General features: G+C 38.0%; 1 protein-coding gene across 4 annotated transcripts; it reads left to right on the top strand.

The window, feature by feature from the left end:
* The first annotated feature begins 858 nt into the window (after positions 1-858).
* vipas39 (VPS33B interacting protein, apical-basolateral polarity regulator, spe-39 homolog) lies at positions 859-24,856 on the top strand. 4 transcript variants are annotated; one of them, XM_051644779.1, is made up of 19 exons: positions 859-927; positions 1,240-1,332; positions 1,420-1,528; positions 5,827-5,958; positions 7,666-7,704; positions 7,790-7,854; positions 8,018-8,074; positions 12,662-12,754; positions 12,871-12,904; positions 13,002-13,104; positions 13,332-13,359; positions 13,671-13,744; positions 13,863-13,938; positions 17,635-17,757; positions 18,549-18,590; positions 19,763-19,939; positions 20,072-20,161; positions 20,241-20,345; positions 22,062-24,856. In XM_051644779.1, the coding sequence occupies exons 2-19, from the start codon at positions 1,240-1,242 to the stop codon at positions 22,080-22,082; spliced, it is 1,461 nt and encodes a 486-aa protein (XP_051500739.1). In that variant the 5' UTR covers positions 859-927; the 3' UTR covers positions 22,083-24,856. The 4 variants fall into 4 exon arrangements, with proteins under 4 accessions (XP_051500739.1, XP_051500741.1, XP_051500738.1 ...); XM_051644781.1 differs by having other exon boundaries at positions 862-927; positions 1,198-1,332; XM_051644778.1 differs by having other exon boundaries at positions 866-927; positions 1,178-1,332.
* The last annotated feature ends 552 nt before the right edge of the window (positions 24,857-25,408 follow it).

Raw genomic sequence — 25,408 nt, 5'->3', positions numbered from 1 at the left:
ATGGTGTGAACCTTGTTTTTACTGGTCATTTTGAATCATGTTACACTTCTTATCTGGCTAATTACTTAATATATGCCACTTGTTACTGTATGCAACCATAATGTTAAATGTGAAGGTTTTTGGATTTGGTGCCCTTCAGTTAACCAGTTATATACCTGCCCAGCTTTCAGCCCATGCCTGATGCGAAACGGTAAGCTGTTGGCTCTTTATATTTTCCCTAAGCCTATAATATATCCTTAGTCAAGAACTTTGAAGTGGTATGTAGTACACTTCAATAGTAAATTAACCACATATGAACAATACAATACACCTTTTTTAAGTCCCCAAATTGAGACCATACAAATAAAAAAATAAATAAAAAAAGACTAGGTACAGGTGACACGAAGATTATACACTCAAAAATAAATAAATAAATAAATAAAAAATTATATATATATATATATATTAGCCTGTTTTTTAAGATTTATGCATTTCAATTTCATAAAAAACAAATTCCATCCAATTTAATTGTGTAATTTTTAACTAAATTAAATTAATAAAACCTCTAAATACATATAAATATTTATTAAAGATTACTCGTTTAATTTGATGGATTTTTATGAAACTGAAATGCAAAAATCATAAAATTATTATTTTAGGTGTAGTAAAGTGTAAAAGGCTACAGTTTACTTTTTTCATAATAAATATATACATATATATTTTCATAATTTTTTTAGCCTATTTTTAAGATTAACACGTTTCAAATTCATAAAAAAAGAAAATCTATCCAATTTAATTGTGTAAATATACATTTTTAAGAAAATGTAAATTATGGTTTTATCCTAAAGGGTCTGTTAGGGACTTTAATTTTGGTGACTTGTTGGAACCAGGAAGAAATAGGAAAGATGTGACGTTTCATGTGTCGATTTTCACTGTAATAATTCCAAGGTAAGTCTGTAATATTGCGATAATAAAACCATATTGTAATCTTTGTTTCTCATGGTCTGTAAAATAGCCGTAATTAAATAGTAATGTTGATAAAAATTAACCCTACCCAAAGAGTACAATCGTAGCGAAGCGTCAGATGACACTGGCAGCAGCATATCGATAAATACATTCAGTCACCTGAATTAAGAGATCTATTTGATATGTTTCATACGCGCTTGAAGAAATCACAAGAATCACTGTGAATAAACAGGAATGGGTGATGTTCTGCAGCCCACAGTTTGGTGCAACCCTGGTTTCTTGTGTATTATTCAGATGACACGGGCCAAACACGAGGATGACGAGTACTGGAACAGCTCAAAATTCAAAGCTTTCACATTTGATGATGAGGACGACAAGTTTTCTAGGGTGAGTTCATTGTGTTTTTTGCTAGCCCATTGAGTCTTAAAACATGTGCAGATATGATTCAGACAGTGTTGTGATCTCATTTCACAGCTGAAAGAGTCCAAACAGGCCGTCAACAGCATCCTGGTCGATGATGATGATGATGATGATGATGAAGATAATGTTGAGAGAGTTAACTGGAGTGGAGAACCTGTGGGAAGTATGCAGTCCTTTCCTGTAGGCTGCTGTCTTTGCCATTGTGTACACTGTTTACATCTTAATATGAATCGTTTTTTAAAGGGATAGTTCACACAAAAATGAAATTCTGTCATCCTTTACTCACCCTCGTGTCTTTTGAAACCCATATGACTTCCTTTATTCTGTGGGACACAAAATGAATTATTTATGGCAGAACATCCAATCAGCTCTTTACATACAACAGCCTTTTTCCCATGAAGTGCCATTATTAATTTGACCATGCCGACCCTAACACCCAGGACCTTTTCTAATTTAATACAGTTTATTTTTAATTACAAATTATATTATTAGCATAACAGTTTGAGGGAAAAGTTTAACTGAACAATTAACAGGAAGTTTTTTTTTAGTAATTTGTTATGTCCCTCAAGGGATAGTTCACCCAAAATGAAAATTCTCTCATTATTTACTCACCCTCATGCCATCCCAGATGTGTATGATTTTCTTTCTTCTGCTGAACACAAATTAAGATTCTTAGAAGAATATTTCAGCTCTGTAGGTCCATACAATGCAAGTAAATGGTGACCAGAACTTTGAAGCTCCAAAAATCACATAGGTCATCATAAAAGTAATCCATATGACTGCAGTGGTTTAATCCATGTCTTCAGAAGAAATATGATAGGTGTGGGTGAGTAACAGATCAATATTTTAGTCAATTTTTACTTTAAATTCTCCTCCCCGCTCAATCTCCACTTTAACTTTCACATTCTTCTTGTGTTTTTGGTGATTCACATTCTTCATGCATACACCCCCTACTGGACAAGGAGGAGAAAATCTAGCAAAAATGTACTAACATATTGATCATTTTCTTACCCTCACCTATCATATCACTTCTGAAGACATTGGTTTACCCACTGGAGTCATATAGATTACTTTTATGCTGCTTTCATATGCTTTTTGGAGTTTCAAAGTTCTGGCACCCATACATTTGCATCGAAAGGACCTACAGAGCTGAAATATTATTTTAAAAATCTTTGTACGTGTTCAGCAGAAGAAAGAAAGTCATACACATCTGGGATGGCATGAAAATGAGTAAATTATATGAGAATTTCATTTTTGGGTGAACTTTACCTTTCATTAGCTTTAATGACAGTATGCATTTAAAGGAATGTTCTTTTTATTTAGGAATGTTAAAATTTATTTAGACTTGGAAAAAAAAAAAAAGAGCAAAAATCTGTGTTACAATGAGGCACTTTCAATGAAAGTCAGTGGGGCCAATCTGTAAACATTAAAATACTCACTATTGCAAAATTATAGCCACAAGACATAAACAATTTGTGTGTTAACATGATTTTAGTGTGATAAAATCACTTACTAGCCTTTTCTGTGTAAAGTTAAAGGCAATTTTACATGATATAATGACAACAAACCCAAAAATGACTGTACACATGATGATTTAAGCAACTTTACAGCTCAAATAATACACACATTTTAACAGAAGAATTAATTCAAGTGCTGTTATAAAATTATAAGCTTCACATTTCTGTGTTTAAACCCAGCAAATATTGGCTCCTTTCACTTTCATTGTAAGTGCCTCACTGTAACCTCTATTCTTGCTTTTTTTAGAGAAAAGGAGGTACGAGTCAAAATTATTTTTTGTGGTAATCAACATTATACCACAAATGCTGCCGATTGAGCTTAACTTGTGTTGAACCTGGAATATTCCTTTAAGCTGACATGGACTCCACAAGTTTGTGCAAGACTTGGGGCCTCATGTATAAAACTTTGCATAGATTTCATCCTAAAAGTGTGCTTAGGCATATGCACAAAATTTTTTAGATTAATAAAACCGTACTTATTCCCAAACCTGTGCAAAGTTTTCTTTATTATTCCCAGTTAGCAGAAGATTGTGCATACATGCATGTAACTTATTCCCACCCTGTCTCCTCCATGAAATAATCATATATGGAGCGCACAAAGCCTATTTTTTACTATGCATAGCCTCACCTACATATAATTACCATTTGCATATTGCCATCAAGACACATGAGACTGCTGCGTTTATCTGTGCAAGAAACTACGAAAATGGAAGATAAAACACACTGAAGCCTGCATGTTGCATGTGAATAGAATAAAATAATTACTAAATGATGTCGTTTTTTGTGTAAAAATATTGAAACATCCTTTAAACAATATTAATTTACCTGAGAAACTTAAGTGTATGTTAAGATTTGTTAAAAGAGAGTATATCTTATTATATTCTGATTCGGGTGCTTAACTCCATACTCTTTAATTCTAAGTATGGGTTATTATATCAGTAGCGAAGTTTATAATCAGTCTGTTAAGTTCATTACATGTCCATTTGGAGTCGCCCATTCACACACACCAATAAAAGAGTCAAGAGTGCATACACTGCATGGCCAAAAAAAGTCGCTGTTTGGATTTAAATAAGCAGATACTTAAGAGCCAATGATTGGATCATTATTGCAGTGATTAATATGTTTCAGCTGGCAACAATTCTATTAACCCTAACTGATGCAGTGTGTAGCTTCTCATTTGTTAAACAACCATGTAGAAATACGTATCCCGTGTTCGTGGAAAAGATTTTACTGTGTTTCAGAAGGGGCAAATTATTGGCCTGCATCAAGCAAAGAAAACAACTAAGGAGATTGCTGAAATCACTGGAATTGGTCAGGTTTAGGCTCAGCAATGTTATGCGGCATTAAAATGAAGTCAGCTGACTACTTGAATGTACTGAATATCCCATCAATGGATTTTTTCTTCCTTGACGGCACGGGCATATTCCAGGATGACAATGCTGAGATTCATGGGGCTCAAATTGTGAAAGAGTGGTTCAAGGAGCATGAGGAATCATTTTCAAACATGAATTGGCCACCACAGTGTCCTGACCTTAACCCCATTGAAAGTCTTTGAGATGTGCTGGAGAAGACTTTATGGAGTGGTTCAACTCTCCCGTCATCAATACAAGATCTTGGCCAAAAATTATTGCAACTCTGGATGGAAATAAATGTTGTGACGTTGCATAAGATTGTTGAAACACTGCCATGACGAATGCGCGCCATAATCAAAGCTAAAGGCGGTTCAACAAAATATTAGAGTATTGCAATTTTGTTTTGTTTTTTTGTTTTTTTTGGCCAGGCAGTGTATTTATGGCACTTTATTTATTTATTTATTTATTTGTATAAATCCTCATTATTGCATGGGAAATTGCATATGCGCAAAAGGGGCATTGAAATGTACATACGCGATTTCCCAAGCAATCATCAGGATTTCAATGGAATCAAGAAAATCTGACCTTTTATACAAAAGGAGTTGATTAGTGACTTAGAAATTGTGTGGAATATACAAATTTTGTCAAAACATTTTCAAAATCCTGAAACTTTTTTTTATTTACAAGTTTAAAAAAAAAAAAAGATTTTAAATCTGATTCAGACTTTTGAACCCAACTGTGTGTTTGCTCTTTTCCAGTAATTATGTAGTTTTGAGAGTCACGGACATTGTGGTTTAATGAGTGTGTGTGCTGGGTTGAAAAACTCTTATTTACATCAAGTGTTGATCTGAAAGCAAATAGCAACTAATAAAACAAGAACATTTAACCTGTCCTCTGCTCAACCACGCAGCGCGACTGACTCGCAGCGGACGTGTTTACTTCATGCTCACTTTCACCGACTCAATGAAAGATCTGCACCACATTATCAGTGGCTCGTGATCCTCGTGAATGTGAATGGTTTTCAGGCACTGCACTCGTCTGATGACTATCACGTGTTGTCACACTTTCATAGTGTTTAGCTTCCCATCCAGCCCATAACTAAATAAAACACGCTACTTGATTATGAGGATTACATAAAGAGCTAGATTGGCATGCAGTGTGAGGGACTTCATTTAAATAAAATACAGAATCTTCTCTCTCACTGTTACTCACAGGGCAGTGATTACCCCTATGCATGCCATAAGTTGCCGACCCATGCCATACAATAAAAGTAAATAGTGACCACAGCTGTAAAGCATGATTTTCAGTGAATAACAACTTAAATGTTGGTCTTTTGCTTGCATAAATCTTATCTTAACAGCTTCAGAACACTTGGAATATAGCACACATTTTGTGTGGGCTCGTTTTATGATGCTTTTTTCCTTTTTGGAGCTTGACAGCTCCAGGTCCCCTATCCAGTAGCCAAAACATCTCCTTTTGTATTCCATGGAAGTAAGTAATACAGGTTTGTAACATATAAAGGTGTGTAAATGATGGCAGAATTTTTTATTTGGGCGAACTATCCCTTTAAGCTCATCAGTGTTTGTTTGTAGGCATCTCTTGGTCGGTCAAAGAGACAGCCTCCAGCATCCGATCAGGGAGTGAGCAGAGCATTCCCAAAATAGACACCACTCCTTCACTGTCCAAACAGGGATCTGGATACTCCCTGAGCTCTCTGTTTAAAGGTAATCTACAGTTGAAGTCAGAAGTTTACATACACCTTAGCCAAATACATTTAAACTCAGTTTTTCACAATTCCAGATATTTAATCGTAGAAAACATTCCCTGTCTTAGGTCAGTTAGGATCACTTCTTTATTTTAAGAATGTGAAATGTCAGAATAATAGTAGAGAGAATTATTTATTTCAACTGTTATTTCTTTCATCATACTCCCAGTGGGTCAGAAGTTTACATACACTTTGTTAGTATTTGGTAGCATTGCCTTTAAATTGTTTAACTTGGGTCAAACATTTTGGGTAGCCTTCCACAAGCTTCTCATAATAAGTTGCTGGAATTTTGGCCCATTCCTCCAGACAGAACTGGTGTAACTGAGTCAGGTTTGTAGGCCTCCTTGCTCGCACACGCTTTTTCAGTTCTGCCCACAAACTTTCTATCAGATTGAGGTCAGGGCTTTGTGATGGCCACTCCAATACCTTGACTTTGTTGTCTTTAAGCCATTTTGCCACAACTTTGGAAGTATGCTTGGGGTCATTGTCCATTTGGAAGACCCATTTGCGACTGAGCTTTAACTTCCTGGCTGATGTCTTGAGATGTTGCTTCAATATATCCACATAATTTTCCTTCCTCATGATGCCATCTATTTTGTGAAGTGCACCAGTCCCTCCTGCTGCAAAGCACCCCCACAACATGATGCTGCCACCCCCATGCTTCACGGTTGGGATGGTGTTCTTCAGCTTGTAAGCCTCACCCTTTTTCCTCCAAACATAACGATGGTAATTATGGCCAAACAGTTCAATTTCTGTTTCATTAAACCAGTGGACATTTCTCCAGAAAGTAAGATCTTTGTCCCCATGTTTACTTGCAAACTGTAGTCTGGCTTTTTTATGGCATTTTTGGAGCAGTGGCTTCTTCCTTGCTGAGCAGCCTTATGTCGATATAGGACGTTTTACTATGGATATAGATACTTGTCAACCTGTTTCCTCCAGCATCTTCACAAGGTCCTTTGCTGTTGTTCTGGGATTGATTTGCACTTTTCGCACCAAACTACGTTCATCTCTAGGAGACAGAATGTGTCTCCTTCCTGAGCAGTATGATGACTGCGTGGTCCCATGGTGTTTATACTTGCGCACTATTGTTTGTACAGATGAACATGGTGCCTTCAGGCATTTGGAAATTGCTCACAAGGATGAACCAGACTTGTGGAGGTCAACAATTTTTTTTCAGAGGTCTTGGCTGATTTCTTTTGATTTTCCCATGATGTCAAGCAAAGAGGCACTGAGTTTGAAGGTAGGCTTTAAAATACATCCACAAGTACACCTCCTATCAGAAGCTAATTGGCTAATTGTCTAAAGGCTTGACATCGTTTTCTGGAATTTTCCAAGCTGCTTAAAGGCACAGTTAACTTAGTGTATGTAAACTTCTGACCCACTGGAATTGTGATATAGTCAATTAAAAGTGAAACAATCTGTCTGTAAACAGTTGCTGGAAAAATTACTTGTGTCATGCACAAAGTAAGTGTCCTAAACAACTTGCCAAAGCTATAGTTTGCTAATATTAAATCAGTGGAGTGGTTAAAAAATGAGTTTTATTGACTTCAACCTAAGTGTATGTAAACTTCTGACTTCAACTGTAAATTGAAGGGCACTTAGATTTGCAATAGATTTGTAATTGCATATCAGTCAGTTCTCTGATTCTTTGTTTATATTCCCTCAGCAAAGAGCAAACCTGTTGGTTTTCAGTCCTTCTCAGAGTGTAAGTTTATGTCATTGAAGTATCTAAAAAGATTGCTACCTAAATGTCTTGCCTATTGAAGTTGTCATTGTTTATTATTTTCTAGCCTTTAGGGACACATCTGCGAGAACATATGCACCAGAGCTACGGAGGCCCAAGTCAGATGGAAATGTAATGAATATGGACATTGGATAATGCATATGGTTTAAAGCCTGTTACAAGGACAACAGCTAAGAGATTTTATTACTGTGCAACTTAAGTGTGCAGCTCTCTTTTTGAATTTTCTTTATGTACATTTCTAACATTTACTTGTTTTCCAAAAAATCAATCATAGGATTTTGTCAGTGACCTGAATCCAGAGGAAACTCTGAGGAGAATGCTGAAAGGACAGGTAAGGGGCAGTAAAGAGCTATAAAATATATAATATATATATATATATATATATATATATATATATATATATATATATATATATACGTTTCTCCCAAATTCCAAATAAAAATATTGTCATTTAGAGCATTTATTTGCAGAAAATGACAACTGGTCAAAATAACAAAAAAGATGCAGTGTTTACAGACCTCGAATAATGCAAAGAAGACAAGTTCATATTCATTTTTAAACAACACAATACTAATATTTAGGATCGGCAATGATCTGGGGGTGCTTCAGCAAGGCTGGAATTGGGCAGATTCGTCTTTCTGAAGGACGCATGAATCAAGCCACGTACAAGGTTATCCTGGAAGAAAACTGGCTTCCTTCTGCTCTGACAATGTTCCCCAACTCTGAGGATTGGTTTTTCCAGCAGTACAATGCTCCATGCCACACAGCCAGGTCAATCAAGGTGTGGATGGAGGAGCACCAGATCAAGACCCTGTCATGGCCAGTCCAATCTCCAGACCTGAACCCCATTGAAAACCTCTGGAATGTGATCTAGAGGAAGATGGATGGCCACAAGCCATCAAACAAAGCCAAGCTGCTTGAATTTTTGCACCAGGAGTGGCATAAAGTCACCCAACAGCAATGTGAAAGACTGGTAGAGAGCATGCCAAGACGCATGAAAGCTGTGATTGAAGATTAGGGTTGTTCCACCAAATACTGATTTCTGAACTCTTCCTAAGTTAAAACATTAGTATTGTGTTGTTTAAAATTTAATATGAACTTGTTTTCTTTGCATTATTCAAGGTCTGAAAACATCAACTTTTTTGTTATTTTGACCAGTTGTCATTTTCTGCAAATAAATGCTCTAAATGACAATATTTTTATTTGGAATTTGGGAGAAATGTTTTCAGTATTTTATAGAATAAAACAAAAATTTTCATTTTACTCAAACACATACCTATAAATAGTAAATCCAGATAAACTGATAATTTTGCAGTGGTCTCTTAATTTTTCTAGAGCTGTATATATAATATTATATATATGTGTGTGTGTGTGTAGAATGCACAAAAAAGTTAATTTAAAGGTGAAATTTCTGTGCTATTTGTGGTACCAAACGTAATTGCACAAATAAGTCTTTCCAAACACTTTTGACCTTTGGTCAAATATGTATTACCACCTCAAATTCACACCATAACTTCAGCCAGACATTGACATGTCCAGGGTTCTTGGGCGTCCTGAAAAACCTGGAATTTTGCAGTGCAGATTTCCAGTCATGGAAAATGAGAAAAATACCTAAATGTCCTTTAAAAATAATTAGTTGTCCTGTAAAATATTCGCTAATAATGTTTTTGTTACATGTACAAAAACATGGTAACAGTCGGGACTCTGAATAGGTGTAAAATACGCATTTGTATCGTTTTGGCACTTCTGCTGGCTGCGCATTATGAAACAGCGTCAATGGTTGACTGGTGTGAACGAAGCCCTGCCACGTGCATTTCCTGCCCATTTGCTGTCATTTCTTCTTTGCTCCAACAAAATAATTTAAGTATTGATATAGTGCAAAATAGGATTTTCATTCCAAAATTGATGTTGCAACCTTTAGACGATGACAACGCAGTTGGACCGCTGATGTTTTAGAAAATAAATTCACACCCTGAGGTGGTAGTGTGGTGATGCAGCCTTTACACATTTATAAGTGATTTAATTTTCAATAATTCAGCGATCGAAGTCAACTTATACTGTGTTTACCACATTTAGGGCACTATTATTTCCGAGATATGGACAGAATCATTGAATCCAGTCATAAAAATTGAATCAGCTATAAAACGCGGAATGTCACGCAATTTTACATATTGGTTAGAAAATGAATGTTTGAATGTACAAATAATCAAATTAAAATTGTGATATGTCCTAGTGTGATTATTAAACTGCAAAAGGCTGTGATTTAATTAAATATATAATCTGCATGTGCTGCGTGCTTCAAAATAAGTGTGTGAAGCCGGCTGCTCTTTCACTGGCAACACAGAGTCAATAGCATTGCTGTGTGTGTGTGTAGTAGATGACAGAGAGCAGAGCTCTGAAGCATGCAGCACATACAGACTATTCATTTATTTAAATAAATCACAGCTTTTTGGGGTTTCATAATCAAACTGGGCCACATAGCAAACTACTAATCTGGAGGTGAGAAACTACTGTCAAAAACAAACAAATGGTAAAATAAAAGCTTGTGACTTGTGAAATGGGGAAAAAAAGATCATATATTACTACTGTATAGTAATGAAATGTTTACTGCAATTAAATAATCATAATAATAATGTATTAAAACAATATTTCACATCTGTGATGTTCTGTTGTGCACCTCTTCATTTGACAAAAATATCTCCAGTGTTGTTTCAGACTGTGCCATGTGTATTTTGTATAAAACACTTCATTTGATAAAAATAATTACATTTTAGCTGAATACATTTTTAATTCATTCATTTGATTAGACAACATTTTGATTTGAAACTGTCAAATACAGAATTTCTAAAAAATAACCATCCAATAACCACAATATACATCATGTCCTCTCGTGTGTTTTTGCTTAAAGAATTAGTTCACCTAAAAATTAAAATTAATTCATTGTTACTCACCCCTGTGTTGTTATAACCCTATATGACTTTCTTTTTCTTAACACAAAGAACACATTTTGTGCTCAGTGATGTCACACAATGGCAGTTAATGGTGACTACCTCTTCAAGCTTCACAACAATGCAAAAATATAATTCAGAAGTCTTATAAATGATTCCATGAGACTCATGATTGTTATGAAAGCATACGATAAGGTTTGATGATGAACAAACCAAAATCGAGTGTATTATTTTTTTTAAATGTTCACTGACCGTTTATCTCCCGTGCGTGTTCATGATAGAGCAACAGTTCACACAGCCTCCTCACGACATTGGGGCGTTCAAGTGAAAATTCATTTGTTTATCTAAAAACAGGTCCTCCACAGTGATAGCAACAACAGAACACACAGCAGAACACACAGCAGAACACAAAACAGAGAACAGAACTTACTAAACATGTCTGAAGAATTTGTAGTCGAAGAATTGATGCATTTCTATGCACAGCCTTATTTTTTTTTTGAGCACTCAAAAATCAAACAAAAACATAGAGGAGGATACAGGCAGCCACAGTCACACCGTGTCCTAACCTGACGGCAAACGACACGTGATAAAAGGTATCTTTTCTATGTTAATCAGAGTTTTTGTCCTAACCAACCGTGACGAGCAAGGGTACATTCTATCGATCGCTTGTTTTCTATTTTCGGCATCGCGCGGGTAACTCTGTCCACTGTGAACTGGCACCAATCCAAAAACTAAAAAAAAAAAAAATAAGGCTGTGCATATAAATGCATCAATTCTTCGACTACAAACTCTTCAGACATGTTTAGTAAGTTCTGTTCTCTGTTTTGTGTTCTGCTGTGTTGTTTTCTTTTGTCATTATCGCTGTGGCGGACCTGTTTCTTTTTAAACAAAACAAGTTTTCACTTGAACGCCCCAATGTTGCAAGGGCACTGCGTGAACTGCTGCTCTCGTGCCCTATCATGAACGTGCACAAGAGATCAACGGTCAGTGAACATTTTCACTAAATAATACATTAGATTTTGGTTTGTTCGGGGCCTGGGTAGCTCAGTGGTAAAATACGCAAGCTACCACCCCTGGAGCTCGCTAGTTCGAATCCCAGGGCGTGCTGAGTGACTCCTGCCAGGTCTCCTAAGCAACCAAATTGGCCCGGTTGCTAGGGAGGGTAGAGTCACATGTGGTAACCTCCTCGTGGTCGCTATAATGTGGTTCGTTCTCGGTGGGCACGTGGTGAGTTGAGCGTGATTGCCGCAGTGGATGGCGTGAAGCCTCCACACGCGCTATGTCTCCGTGGCAACGCGGTCAACAAGCCACGTGATAAGATGCGCGGGTTGATGGTCTCAAACGTGGAGACCACTGGGATTCATCCTCCGCCATCCAGACTGAGGCGAATCACTACGCGACCACGAGGACTTAAAAAGCACATTGGGAATTGGGCATTCCAAATTGGGAGAAAAAGGATTGCGGTTTGTTCATCATCAAACCTTATCGTATGCTTTCATAAAAATCATGAGTCTCATAGAATAATTTATTAGACATCTGAATTATAATTTTGCATTCTTGTGAAGCTTGAAGTGGTAGTCACAAACATCTTCACAATTTCTCCCTTTGTGTTAATAAAAATAAAGTAATAAAGGGTTATAAACAGTATTATAGGGTTGAGTAAACAATGACTGAATTTTAATTTTTGGAGGAACTATCCCTTTAAATATAACACCTGTTGGGCACAGAAAATGTCCTGGAAAATTGTGCCTTGAAAAGAGTGGGAACCCTTTATGTCAGACCGCTCAAGCAAACACAGCAATGTTTTGAAAGAGCTATAGAGTTTATGATCTTTGAGAAGTCAATCAATGAATAGCTTACTTATAGTTCTCTCTCTGCACATTATACTGCACATCTTCACCTTTATATGAGTAATTTACACTTATTTGTTGTAGATGTGCAACAGACTGAAATTTTTGCTCTTTCAACAGTCTTACTCCCTGGGAAAGTTCCGCTCTCTGCAGGACAAACTTCTGCTCCTGGATGAAGCAGTTGCTGTTTATGATGGCAACGTCATCACTGCAGTAAGCCTTTCATCACCCCTTATCAAAATTATCAACCCTATAAGGAAACTTTATTGTGATATTATAATGACTCAGAATTATTCACTGTGGTATTCATTCATATTTTCCTACCACAGGTTTTGATATATCTCAAAAAATCATTAAGTAAAGGTAAGACATTTTCTGTCATAACTCACCAGTTCCTTTTTTTTTTAATTTTTTTTAATTTTTTTTTTTAAATCATTAAAATATTTTGTCATTACCACAGAAATCCTCTTTCGAGAGTTAATGGCAAGAGATGTAGCTTTACGTCATTACATTCACTATTTAAAAGAGATGGGAGAACAGAAACTTTTGGTGGAATTACTCAAGTACGTTAACCAATTATAAAACTTCCCTCTTAATGAGTATCATGTTAAAACTACAAGTTTTCCATATGTTGTAGCAATGCAAGTACAGTTGGCATCTTTTGCTTTATTTGCATTTGGTCATTTGATTTGAAGAGTTTTATTATTCTCTGTTTTATTTGAATAACTGTCATTTCCCTCATCATGTGCTCTGCTCTGCTTTGGTCACATGTTTTATAACTGTATTTTAGAGCTCTTGGCAGAACAGAAGATATGGCGGTAGGTACTAACTACACTTTGATATTCATCGAACAGCTGTCGCTATACTCATAGCTTGCACACATCAATATACACATGACTAATATTTATTTAATCAGAGCTGAAATTAGTTTATAAAGCTTCATAGAAGTTAAAAAGAGGAAGAAAATGACCTTAAAAGTTAGCACAATTCTTCTTTTATCTTATCACCAATATTTGGTCTATAAGAAAGTGGAAGTTCGAATGAAAATTTGAATGTTTTGCTTATGCTGAAATGACTTTGCTTTTGGATTTTTCATGCACTAGACTTTCTGTCTTTATATTGTAAACAGTTGATGCAATACAAGGAACACTTAAATATTAAAGATGAAGGGCGAAGAAGAGATTTCCTCAAAAATTGCCTCAGGTAAAGATGAATTAATGCACTGATCTGTCAATACGGTGCAATAGAATGTTCAGAGTCACCTCCCACTGACCTTTGATGACAAACTGATGATCTGTATGGATTTGCTGTTTGTTATCAGCCTTCCTTTCTCTCAAGATGATGCCACTCACGTTCAAGACCACTATACACTCCTCGAGAGGCAAATAATCATAGAGGTGAGGGATCAAGTCCAGCCACTATCATCTATACGAATACATAATAACAACTGAACCAACATGCTCTGTTTCTTTCAAATGGTTATTTTAACACTGCAATGTTTCTTAAAGGTATAGTTCATAATATCAGCACCCTCATGACTTTCTTCTGTGAAACACAAAAGATGATGTTAGGCAGAATGTTAAGGACTGACAGCCTCAGTCACCATCCTCTTTCATTGTATTCAGAAAAGATTAGCAATAATATTCTTTCTTTGGGTGAACTATGCCTTTACGCAGGAATATGGTGAAGTTGGGGCCTGGGTAGCTCAGTGGTAAAATACGCTGGCTACCACCCCTGGAGTTCGCTAGTTCGCTAGTTCGAATCCCAGGGCGTGCTGAGTGACTCCAGCCAGGTCTCCTAAGCAACCAAATTGGCCCGGTTGCTAGGGAGGGTAGAGTCACATGGGGTAACCTCCTCGTGGTCGCTATAATGTGGTTTGTTCTCGGTGGGGCGCATGGTGAATTGAGCGTGGTTGCCGCGGTGGATGGCGTGAAGCCTCCACACGTGCTATGTCTCCGTGGCAACGCACTCAACAAGCCAGGTGATAAGATGCGCGGGTTGACTGTCTCAGACGCGGAGGCAACTGGGATTCGTCCTCCGCCACCCGGACTGAGGCGAATCACTACGCCACCACGAGGACTCAGAGCGCATTGGGAATTGGGCATTCCAAATTGGGAGAAAAGGGGGAAAAAAAAAAAGTTTGTCATTTCTGCCCTACTTGTGGCACCAAATGATATGGAAAAAATAACTGGATAGTTAAAATTTGTAAACACAAATTTTGATGTTGGCATGACAAAGCCTTGTATGAAAGTTTAAAGTAGTTTAAAAGTGTAAACATCAAAGCAAACAACCAGCTAGCTAAATAAAAAATCAGATAGGTAGATGTTACTAGTGTGTTAGTATGTTTAGCATGTAGCTAGGCATTGTTAGCATGTTGTGAGGCATTGCCAGCATGTTTAAGCATGCAGCTAGGCATTGCTAGCATGTTATAGCATGTAGCTAGGCATTGCTAGCATATTTCAGCATGTAGCTAGGCATTTCTAGCATGTTTTGCATGAAGCTAGGCATTGCTAGCATGTTGTGAAGCAGTGCTTGCATGTTTTAACATGTAGCTAGGCATTGCCAGCACGTTTAAACATGTAGCTTGGCATTGCTAGCATGTATTAGCATAAAGCTAGGCATTGCTATCATGTTTTAGCTGGCTGCTAGGGTTTTCTGGCTAGTTGCTTTGCGTAGCTAGCATGTTTAGCTGGTTGCTTGAGTGTTCTGGTTAGTTGTTAGGGTGTTTTGGCTTGTTATTAGACATTGGACATTGCACATTTTGCTAGTTACTAGAGTGTTCTGGCTAGTTGCTAGGCATTGCTAGCATGTTTACAGAGAGAGAGAGAGACAGTAGGTTTAAGAATATTAAATGCCTTGTGTATGTTTGTCTTGGCTCAGTGGAACATTCCCTCAAGGTAAGTGTATGGGATTTGATCACCGGCGCTGCGAAAACAATAAGTCTGATCAGTTAGAAAACATATACGGTAGCAATCCGAGTCAGAACAGTCTGAAAGTTTGTTCCAAATTTGGTGGATGTGGCATGAAAGCTGAAGGAGTTACAGTCAGATACACTATATTGCCAAAAGTATTCGCTCATCTGCCTTTAGACGCATATGAACTCAAGTGACATCCCATTCTTAATCCATAGGGTTTAATATGATGTCGGCCCACCCTTTGCAGCTATAACAGCTTCAACTGTTCTGGGAAGGCTTTCCACAAGGTTTAGGAGTGTGTTTATGGGAATTTTTGACCATTCTTCCAGAAGCGCATTTGTGAGGTCAGACACTGATGTTGGACGAGAAGGCCTGGCTCGCAGTCTTCGCTCTAATTCATCCCAAAGGTGCTCTATCGGGTTGAGGTCAGGACTCTGTGCAGGCCAGTCAAGTTCTTCCACACCAAACTCGCTCATCCATGTCTTTATGGACCTTGCTTTGTGCACTGGTGCGCAGTCATGTTGGAACAGGAAGGGGCCATCCCCAAACTGTTCCCACAAAGTTGGGAGCATGGAATTGTCCAAAATCTCTTGGTATGCTGAAGCATTCAGAGTTCCTTTCACTGGAACTAAGGGGCCAAGCCCAGCTCCTGAAAAACAACCCCACACCATAATCCCCCCACCACCAAACTTCACAGTTGGCACAATGCAGTCAGACAAGTACCGTTCTCCTGGCAACTGCCAAACCCAGACTCGTCCATCAGATTGCCAGATGGAGAAGCGTGATTCGTCACTCCAGAGAACGCGTCTCCACTGCTCTAGAGTCCAGTGGCGGCGTGCTTTACACCACTGCATCCGATGCTTTGCATTGCACTTGGTGATGTATGGCTTGGATGCAGCTGCTCGGCCATGGAAACCCATTCCATGAAGCTCTCTACGCACTGTTCTTGAGCTAATCTGAAGGCCACATGAACTTTGGAGGTCTGTAGCGATTGACTCTGCAGAAAGTTGGCGACCTCTGCGCACTATGCGACTCAGCATCCGCTGACCCCGCTCTGTCATTTTACGTGGCCTACCACTTCATGGCTGAGTTGCTGTCATTCCCAATCGCTTCCACTTTGTTATAATACCACTGACAGTTGACTGTGGAATATTTAGTAGCGAGGAAATTTCACGACTGGACTTGTTGCACAGGTGGCATCCTATCACAGTACCACGCTGGAATTCACTGAGCTCCTGAGAGCGGCCCATTCTTTCACAAATGTTTGTAGAAGCAGTCTGCATGCCTAGGTGCTTCATTTTATACACCTGTGGCCATGGAAGTGATTGGAACACCTGAATTCAATTATTTGGATGGGTGAGCGAATACTTTTGGCAATATCATGTATGTTGGTCTCAGAAGAATAATGATACATTTAAATAGTGGGACAGCATGTTGGTTTTGTCATGCCAACATAATTGTAGTTTCACAAACACTCCCACTGCCCCTTCCGCCCCGCCCCCTTGCCTTACATTGGTCATCAAACAGATAGTCCTGCCCTAGACTTACACCATTGGTCGAGTCAATGCTCAAACAAACAGAGCAATATTTTGACAGTGCCAAAGCATTGTTTACACTTTTCAGAAAATAATTTTATGAATTTCTTGTTTAGATTTGTCTCTACAAATTAAACTGGGATAGGGAAAAGAAAAAATATCACACTTCACCTTAAATTTATTTTATTATTTAAAAAAAAAAAAAAAAAAATCTGTTATGCTGAAGCAGAAATAGTGAAGCTAATTCACCTTATAGTGATGTTAGATATATATTTTCTCATCACCTCACTGTTCCTCTTTCCTGTGCGGTGTACAGAGGGTGGAGTGATGTGTCTCTCTGTACAGAGGGAAGTGGGATGGGCTCCTCTCAAATTGGGTTATGAAGCAGATTTGATTAGGTATTATGGGTCCTATGGCATAAAAGCACTTATAAACAAGTGAGTTTCAGTTTGCAACAGTCAGTTATATGAATGTTGGGTATCAGTAAAGACTTTGTGGTCAGGCAAGTACTTGACATGTAAGTACTTGTTAGTCATGAGAAAATGACTCCCTGAGGAAATAATATCCTTATGGTAAAGTCGTGTCTCTGTATGCTACATAGAAATTCATTCATGTGTATGCTTACTGTGCTTGCTTTTGCCAGGCTAGTGACAAGAAGGCGCAGGAAGACATCTTTAAGAAGTTCCCCAGAAAAGCATCTATATTAAATATGCCAATCATCACCACACTCTACTACTCCTGCTTCTATCATTATGGAGAGTCAGAGGTACAATCATATGCTTCACTTCTAATCACAAATTGCTGTATCACAATGCTCTGAATTCAATTTGTCTTAATTATATACTAATTAATAACTAATATTAGCAGGTTAAATTTGAGAAGTTTGTTATATACACCTATCAGCTACAACATTAAAACCACCTGCCTAATATTGTGTAGATCAGCAGTTACAGAAATACTGAAACCAGCCAATGTGGCACCAACAATCATGCCACGGTCCAAATCACTGAGATCACATTTTTTCCCCATTCTGATGGTTGATGTGAACATTAACTGAAGCTCCTGACCCGTATCTGCTTGATTTTATGCACTGCACTGCTGCCACATGATTGGCTAATCAGATAATCGCATGGATGATTGTTGGTGCCAGACGGGCTGGTTTGAGTATTTCTGTAACTACTGATCTCCTGGGATTTTCACACACAACAGTCTCTAGAATTTACTCTGAATGGTGCCAAAAACAAAAAACATCCAGTGAGCGGCAGTTCTGTGGATGGAAACACCTTGTTGATGAGAGAGGTCAACAGAGAATGGCCAGACTGGTTTGAACTGACAAAGTCTACGGTAACTCAGATAACTGCTCTGTACAATTGTGGTGAGAAGAATAGGAGCTCAGAATGGTATTCTGAGATGCGGGTTGGCACTGATTTGGCGGCACGAGGGGGACCTGCACAATATTAGGCAGGTGGTTTTAATGTTGTGGCTGATCGGTGTATTCAGAAAAAGAACAACAGTTTTTATTCAATTTGTCATTTTCATCTCTTTTTTCAACTACAGGGAACTTATAGCAGCCCTGCGAACATTAGAAAAACCTTCAGGGTAAGATAAAGACATATGACTATATGTCACCAGATTACCTGTACTGTTCAGGATTTACCAACCTGCAGTTCAAATCAAAGCTTTGGACACATTTTTTCTCTCTTTATTATTAATATTTTGTACAATTTAAAATGGGTGTAAAGTCATCAAAACTATGAAATAACTTATTAAAAATAGCGACTCTTTGCTTAGAAACACTATTGAAATGAAGCACTTGGCTGCTTTTCACTGTCCAGTCCAAATTATCCATTTACAACTAATTTAAAAAAAATCGGCACAATTTATATTTGTCTATAAAACTAATTTCATGGATTGAAGCATACACCTCAAAAGGTTTTCCAAGGTGTGTCCAAACTAGTAGTGTATATGTAAACATATAGTATCTGGAACTTTTAGTAGCAATTTGCTTAAAATAGTTTGTTTAAAGTTTATTTCACATAGAAAAAATTACTCTGACGTCACACCACAGGCCACAGCACTTCTGGGTTCTTTTGATTAGCAAATTTCAATGGTGGATATAAGCAGCGCAGCAGTTTTAATAATTGTATATATTATAAAATTATATAATGTAATAATGTTTGTTGATGTTGACAGAATTTTAGCAGTATGATATTATTTTTATTCGCAAATCCTTACACAAACCATAGCCAATGCGCTGCAATGGTGGAGAAGGGGTCCCGTTCTTCCCATTAGACCTTCCATGGGTTTAGTTCAAATAAGATCATCATATTTGGCCTCATATCTGTCACAGTGATTGCACTTTAGAAATTAAAAACAGCCATTTGCAATCAGAGTTCATGCAACTTCTTCGTGAAAAGTTCAAATCCACCAACAGTAGCTGCGAGTCAATTGGGTCTAGTAGAGCAGACACGATAATAATGACGGTTATTCATGAAATATCATGATTTATGTCAAATCCTGAGTTTTCCTGATCCAACGATCCTGACGGAAATTTAAAGAAGCACAAATCTCCAAAAATCTGTAGAAAACGCAACTTTTGGGGGGGGGGCATTTTCAGCTCAATTTGTGTTAAGCGCCCATTGAACACAGCTCTTTTCTGGGCAGTCAAAAGAACCCGGAAGTAGTGGAGCGATAAGTTTGTTTGTAAAAAGTAACTTCATCTATTTGTCTCTTTCCATTCTTGACTAATTATTTACTATAACCTAAAACAGATTTCAGAAAAGCAGTACGTTCTAACAGCTCTTGGTGCGAGGGCAAAGTTGAAATCATGGTTTGATGTGGATAGTCTCTTCAACACCAAGAACTGGCTGGGATACACAAAGAAAAGATCCCCCATTGGCTTTCACAAAGTGGTGGACGTCCTGCAGAAAAACAATGCACCTGTACAGGTACCTCAGTTTCGATAGTGATATTAACAGTGTTGTAAAAACTGCTCAGTTTCCTCCCAGCCTATCATACCATGTGACAAATAAGTTACCGTTCTAGTGTGCACTGTAAATGCAGTTTTTCATTATGTGCAGGTGCTGCAGGACTATATGAACCTCATCGATGACCCAGAGCTCAAGCTTAGTATGGCTCTGAAATATAAATGCCATGACACTGTCATCAATGTGAGTTCATTCTTAACTCCGTATCTAACAGTGTTTGTGGCTTTGTGCTGTGCGTTTGACATGTGTTTTGTCCATTCAGACATACCGAGACCTGAAGGACCGGCAGCAGCTTACTGAGTACAAAGAAAAGTTGGAACGGGACTCTGTTGAATACAGGAAGATTCAAGAACTCCTCAATAATGGGGTAAGAGGAAACTAGCTGCCATTTCTAAATCATTCACTGATTCACAAATTCAAAATAGAGCCAATATCCTGTGACGAGGTTTGAATATGTTGGAGGATAACAGGAAAACTAGGCATCTTGAGAAATCCTGAATTACAGTAATGTGATTAATCAGTACCTTGTACATGTTACTTCATTTGTTGTAATGTAATGTTGTATCGGTGTATATTCAATAATATGTTACAGGGCTGCACGACTAATATATATCAGTAAATCAAAACAGTATCTAATGGTCTACATGGTATTACTCCAAAACAATTAGCTTTGGTTCTCAAGTAATGTTTCCTCAGCACACCTTTTCATGTGCTACCACAAAAAAAGGTGAAACAAAGCAAGCATTTTTGGATCATACTGCTGCAAACACACTCATTTGAACCAGTTCAACTAACCAGGAACTATTAGGCCCTTAGGCTTCAACATTTGCAAAAAACACATCGTAAATAGGACATTTTGACGCAGTGGGAGCAGCGTAGGGTGTAATCTGATTACAGAGTAATTAGTTACAGTAATCTAATTACCCTTTAATCAAGAAATTAGTGTAATACGTTACATTTTAAATTCTTGTAATCAGATTAAAGTACATTACTTGGGTTACACATATTTATAAAAAATATTTATGTAAAAAAAGAATTATGTTTGACAGCTGAAGGGAGTGTGTCCCCTAACTAATCACTGAAAGGGAGAAACGAGTGTATGGTTTGGATGCGACAATGAACGAGGAGGAAATATATACATTATTTTGAATTTGTTGAGCAGAGAAACAAAAAAAAATGTTAAAAATAATTTTACAAAGCAACCTAAAAGTAAAGAAATTAGTAATGTAATTAAGTTTTCAATGAAGTAATCAGTAAAGTAATTTTATTATTTGGGAGGTAATTAGTAATTTGTAGTGGATAACGTTTTTTGAGTAACTTCACCCAACACTGAGTAGGAGTAGATCTTAATTGAATGCTGTAACTGAGGCTATGTCCACATTAATCCAGATACATTTGAAACCGGTGATTTCGTTTTCTAAATGCGCAGTCCACAGTGCCGTCTTCAGACATTTTCCAAAAGTTTCTGGTCCATACTGAAAACTCTTGAATCTCCTTACTGCGCATGCGAAAAATCACTGTTCCATGTGCAGTCTGAAACGTAATTGTCCTCATGTTATGTCGCCAGACAGCAAATCCGGGTAAATTTCCCATCACCTTTGAAGGAATGCATTGTGAAGATTGTACAAAGTAACATTTATCTCTTTAACAGCGCTATCGAAGGGAAGAGTAGGCTCAACAATGCCGCTAGAACATGGGCCGCCATCTTGATTGTTTTGGGTTAAATGGATCACTCGACTGTGTCACATGACAACAAATACGTCATCATATTCAGATCCATTTCCCTGTCCACACTACAATGCTAAGACTGCGTTCTCGAATTTATCCACTTGGGAGAGCGTTTTTGAAAAGCTCAGTTTTCACTGTCAAAAAGCCGTCTCAGTGTGGGCAGCAAAAACGTAGAGAAAAAGATGCATTTTCAAACGAAAATGTATTAGTGTGGATGTGGCCTGACACTAGTTAATCGCGGCAGCCATAATACTGATTATTTTTTCAATTGGTTTTGCAGCCCTAATATGAAATATGTTCTTTGCATTTTATTCTGACATCTAAAAGATTAAACGTTTTGTTCTTGTCGCTTCAGCAAATCAGATGGAAAAACTGACACATGGACCCTGACACAAGGCAGTGGTGGGCAGGTTGTAGTAAATCTGTGTTAAACAACTCTCAAAGACAATACTGCACAAACAAACAAAACACCATAAAGCTGTCTAATAAGGAGCCTTCTCACAGTTAACACTGGACAAACAGGACTGAGAGATCCTCAATTTGCTCAAAGTCTCAAGAGCATCGACTGCTTCAAAGAACTAATGGTCCCTTCTGCTTTATCCAGTGGGATAATCCTCTTGCAAATGTATCAAGTCTGCTCAGTACATTTACATTTATGCATTTGGCAGACACTTTTATCCAAAGCAACTTACAGTGCCCTTATTACAGGGACAATCCCCCTGGAGCAACCTGGAGTTAAGTGTCTTGCTCAAGGACACAATGGTGGTGGCTGTGGGAATTGAACCAACAACCTTTTGCTTACCATTTCAGTGCTTTAGTCCACTACGCCATCACCAGTATGATTGTAAACCTGCCAAGTGTCCTTCTGCCAACTCTACAGGTGAACACTGATGAACATTTCAACTGAAATAAGGAAGGCAACATCAGCGGTTACTGACTTGTGCAACATATTACTCATCTCTTAACTCTTCACACCCTTTTCCTTTTTCCCATGTATAAATGTATGAACATTCCTTATCAACTATTTTTTTATATATTAAAGATAATATAAACAGTTGAAGTCAGAAGTTTACATACACCTTAGCCAAATACATTTAAACTCAGTTTTTCACAATTCCTGACATTTAATCGTAGAAAACATTCCCTGTCTTAGGTCAATTAGGATCACTATTTTAAGAATGTGAAATGTCAGAATAATAGTAAAGAGAATTATTTATTTCAGCTTTTATTCCTTTCATCACATTCCCAGTGGGTCAAATGTTTACATACACTTTGTTAGTATTTGGAAGCATTGCCTTTAAATTGTTTAACTTGAGTCAGACATTTTGGGTAGCCATCCACGAGCTTCTCATAATAAGTTGCTGGAATTTTGGCCCATTCCTCCAGACAGAACTGGTGTAACTGAGTCAGGTTTGTAGGCCTCCTTGCACGCACACGCATTTTCAGTTCTGCCCACAAATATTCTATCGGATTGAGGTCAGGGCTTTGTGATGGCCACTCCAATACCTTGACTTTGTTGTCCTTAAGCCATTTTGCCACAACTATGGAGGTATGCTTGGGGTCATTATCCATTTGGAAGACCCATTTGCAACTGAGCTTTAACTTCTGGCTGATGTCTTGAGATATTGCTTCAATATATCCATATAAATTTCCTTCCTCACGATGCCATCTGTTTTGTGAAGTGCACCAGTCCCTCCTGCAGCAAAGCACCCCACAATATGATGATGCCACCCCCATGCTTCACGGTTGGTATGGTGTTCTTCGGCTTGCAAGACTCACCTTTTTTCCTCCAAACATAACGATGGTCATTATGGCCAAAGAGTTCAATATTTGTTTCATCAGACCAGAGGACATTTCTCCAAAAAGTAAGATCTTTGTCCCCATGTGCACTTGCAAACTGTAGTTTGTCTTTTTTATGGCAGTTTTGGAGCAGTGGCTTCTTCCTTGCTGAGCAACCTTTCAGGTTATGTCGATATAGGACTTGTTTTTCTGTGGATATAGATACTTGTCTACCTGTTTCCTCCAGCATCTTCACAAGGTCTTTTGCTGTTGTTCTGGGATTGATTTGCACTTTTCGCACCAAACTACGTTCATCTCTAGGAGACAGAATGCGTCTCTTCCCTGAGCAGTATGATGACTGCGTGGTCCCATGGTGTTTATACTAGCATACTATTGTTTGTACGGATGAACGTGGCACCTTCAGGCATTTGGAAATTGCTCCCAAGGATGAACCAGACTTTTGATTTTACCATGATGTCAAGCAAAGAAGCACTGAGTTTGAAAGTAGGCCTTAAAATACATCCAAAGGTACACCTCCAGTTCAGTACACCTCCTATCAGAAGCTAATTGGCTAATTGCCTAACTTGACATTCATTTTCTGGAATTTTCCAAGCTGCTTAAAGGCACAGTTAACTTAGCGTATGTAAACTTCTGACCCACTGGAATTGTGATATAGTCAATTAAAAGTGAAACAATCTGTCTGTAAACAGTTGCTGGAAAAATTACTTGTGTCATGCACAAAGTAGATGTCCTAAACGACTTGCCAAAGCTATAGTTTGCTAATATTAAATCTGTGGAGTGGTTAAAGAATTAGTTTTAATGACTTCAACCTACATGTATGTAAACTTCTGACTTCAACTGTAATACTTTACAATTATTTGAGAACTGTCTGGTACAAGCTGTCTGGTTATTACGTGACTTCAGTGTTCGAATTGAGTCAGAGATCTTGGGGGGTTCCCTTATAGAGCATGTGGTGTGTTTAAGTGCATGTTTAAAATCTTTTTCTAGTTTTGATGAAACGGCAGATGACCCACCAAGTTAAATTTTTAGGGCATTATGTGGGGTCCCTTAACTCTGATACCCCCAGCCCCCCCTCAATTAGAACACTGCGTGACTCAGAATCTGAAGCATTGTGTTTTTGTTGTTTCTACAAAGTGTTTTATGCAGTCAAATTTTCTGATAGATAATAGGCTAACCACACAGTTTCTGTAAACTGGTGTTGTTTATAGTCTGACTTATAACTACAGATTGATATAATATCAGTATGAGCCAGGGAGTTCCCCTATGGTATCCTTTGAGGGGACTTTTAATCATTTATATTATCACTTCGGAGAAAAGCGTCTGCTAAGTAACTAAAAGTGATTGATTGTATCACCCTTTTTCAGTTATTTTCTTCCATAACAGACAACAAATTGAAATTAGTCTGTTACGTATGTAACCTCGGTACACTAAGATGAAGAGAACGAGACATTGCGTCATGCTGACGAATATGAGAAATCCTTTTCCGACAACCTAGTTGAAACCCTTCTACAATAATGCCAATCCTAAAATTGGCTGTGGTGTTTAAGCCCCACCCTTTTAGGTGAAAAGCTGTCCGGTATATAAGCGGGTGCACAAACACCATTCTTCAGAATTTTCTGACTGAGGGACAAAGAGCGCATCGCTCACAACTCAAAAACTTGTCTGAAGTGCGGACAGCTTACGCAATGTATTGTTCCCTTCATCTCAGGGAACCGATGTTACATACGTAACCGAGACATTCTTTACGATACAGTTCACTCGACATTGCGTCATGTTGACGCATATGGGAAAACGAGTCCCATCACGCAGCATAACATGACATAACCCTCCCTAATACTCTAAAGAACATGACACCGCAGTCCTGTGGGACGGCGACCGAAATGTGTATGCCGCAAGTGAATA

This window comes from Myxocyprinus asiaticus, chromosome 19 (genome assembly GCF_019703515.2).
Source record: "Myxocyprinus asiaticus isolate MX2 ecotype Aquarium Trade chromosome 19, UBuf_Myxa_2, whole genome shotgun sequence".
Classification (NCBI taxonomy): domain Eukaryota; kingdom Metazoa; phylum Chordata; class Actinopteri; order Cypriniformes; family Catostomidae; genus Myxocyprinus; species Myxocyprinus asiaticus.
This window is presented reverse-complemented; position numbering and strand designations above follow the sequence as displayed.

Excerpts from the sequence above, each read along its gene's own strand:
- vipas39 (XM_051644778.1), top strand. The coding sequence starts at position 1,180 with ATGGGTGATGTTCTGCAGCCCACAGTTTGGTGCAACCCTGGTTTCTTG. Across the intron at positions 12,905-13,001 it reads CAAAAAATCATTAAGTAAAG|AAATCCTCTTTCGAGAGTTA; the intron begins GTAAGACATTTT and ends TCATTACCACAG. Across the intron at positions 13,939-17,634 it reads AGAGGCAAATAATCATAGAG|GCTAGTGACAAGAAGGCGCA; the intron begins GTGAGGGATCAA and ends TGCTTTTGCCAG.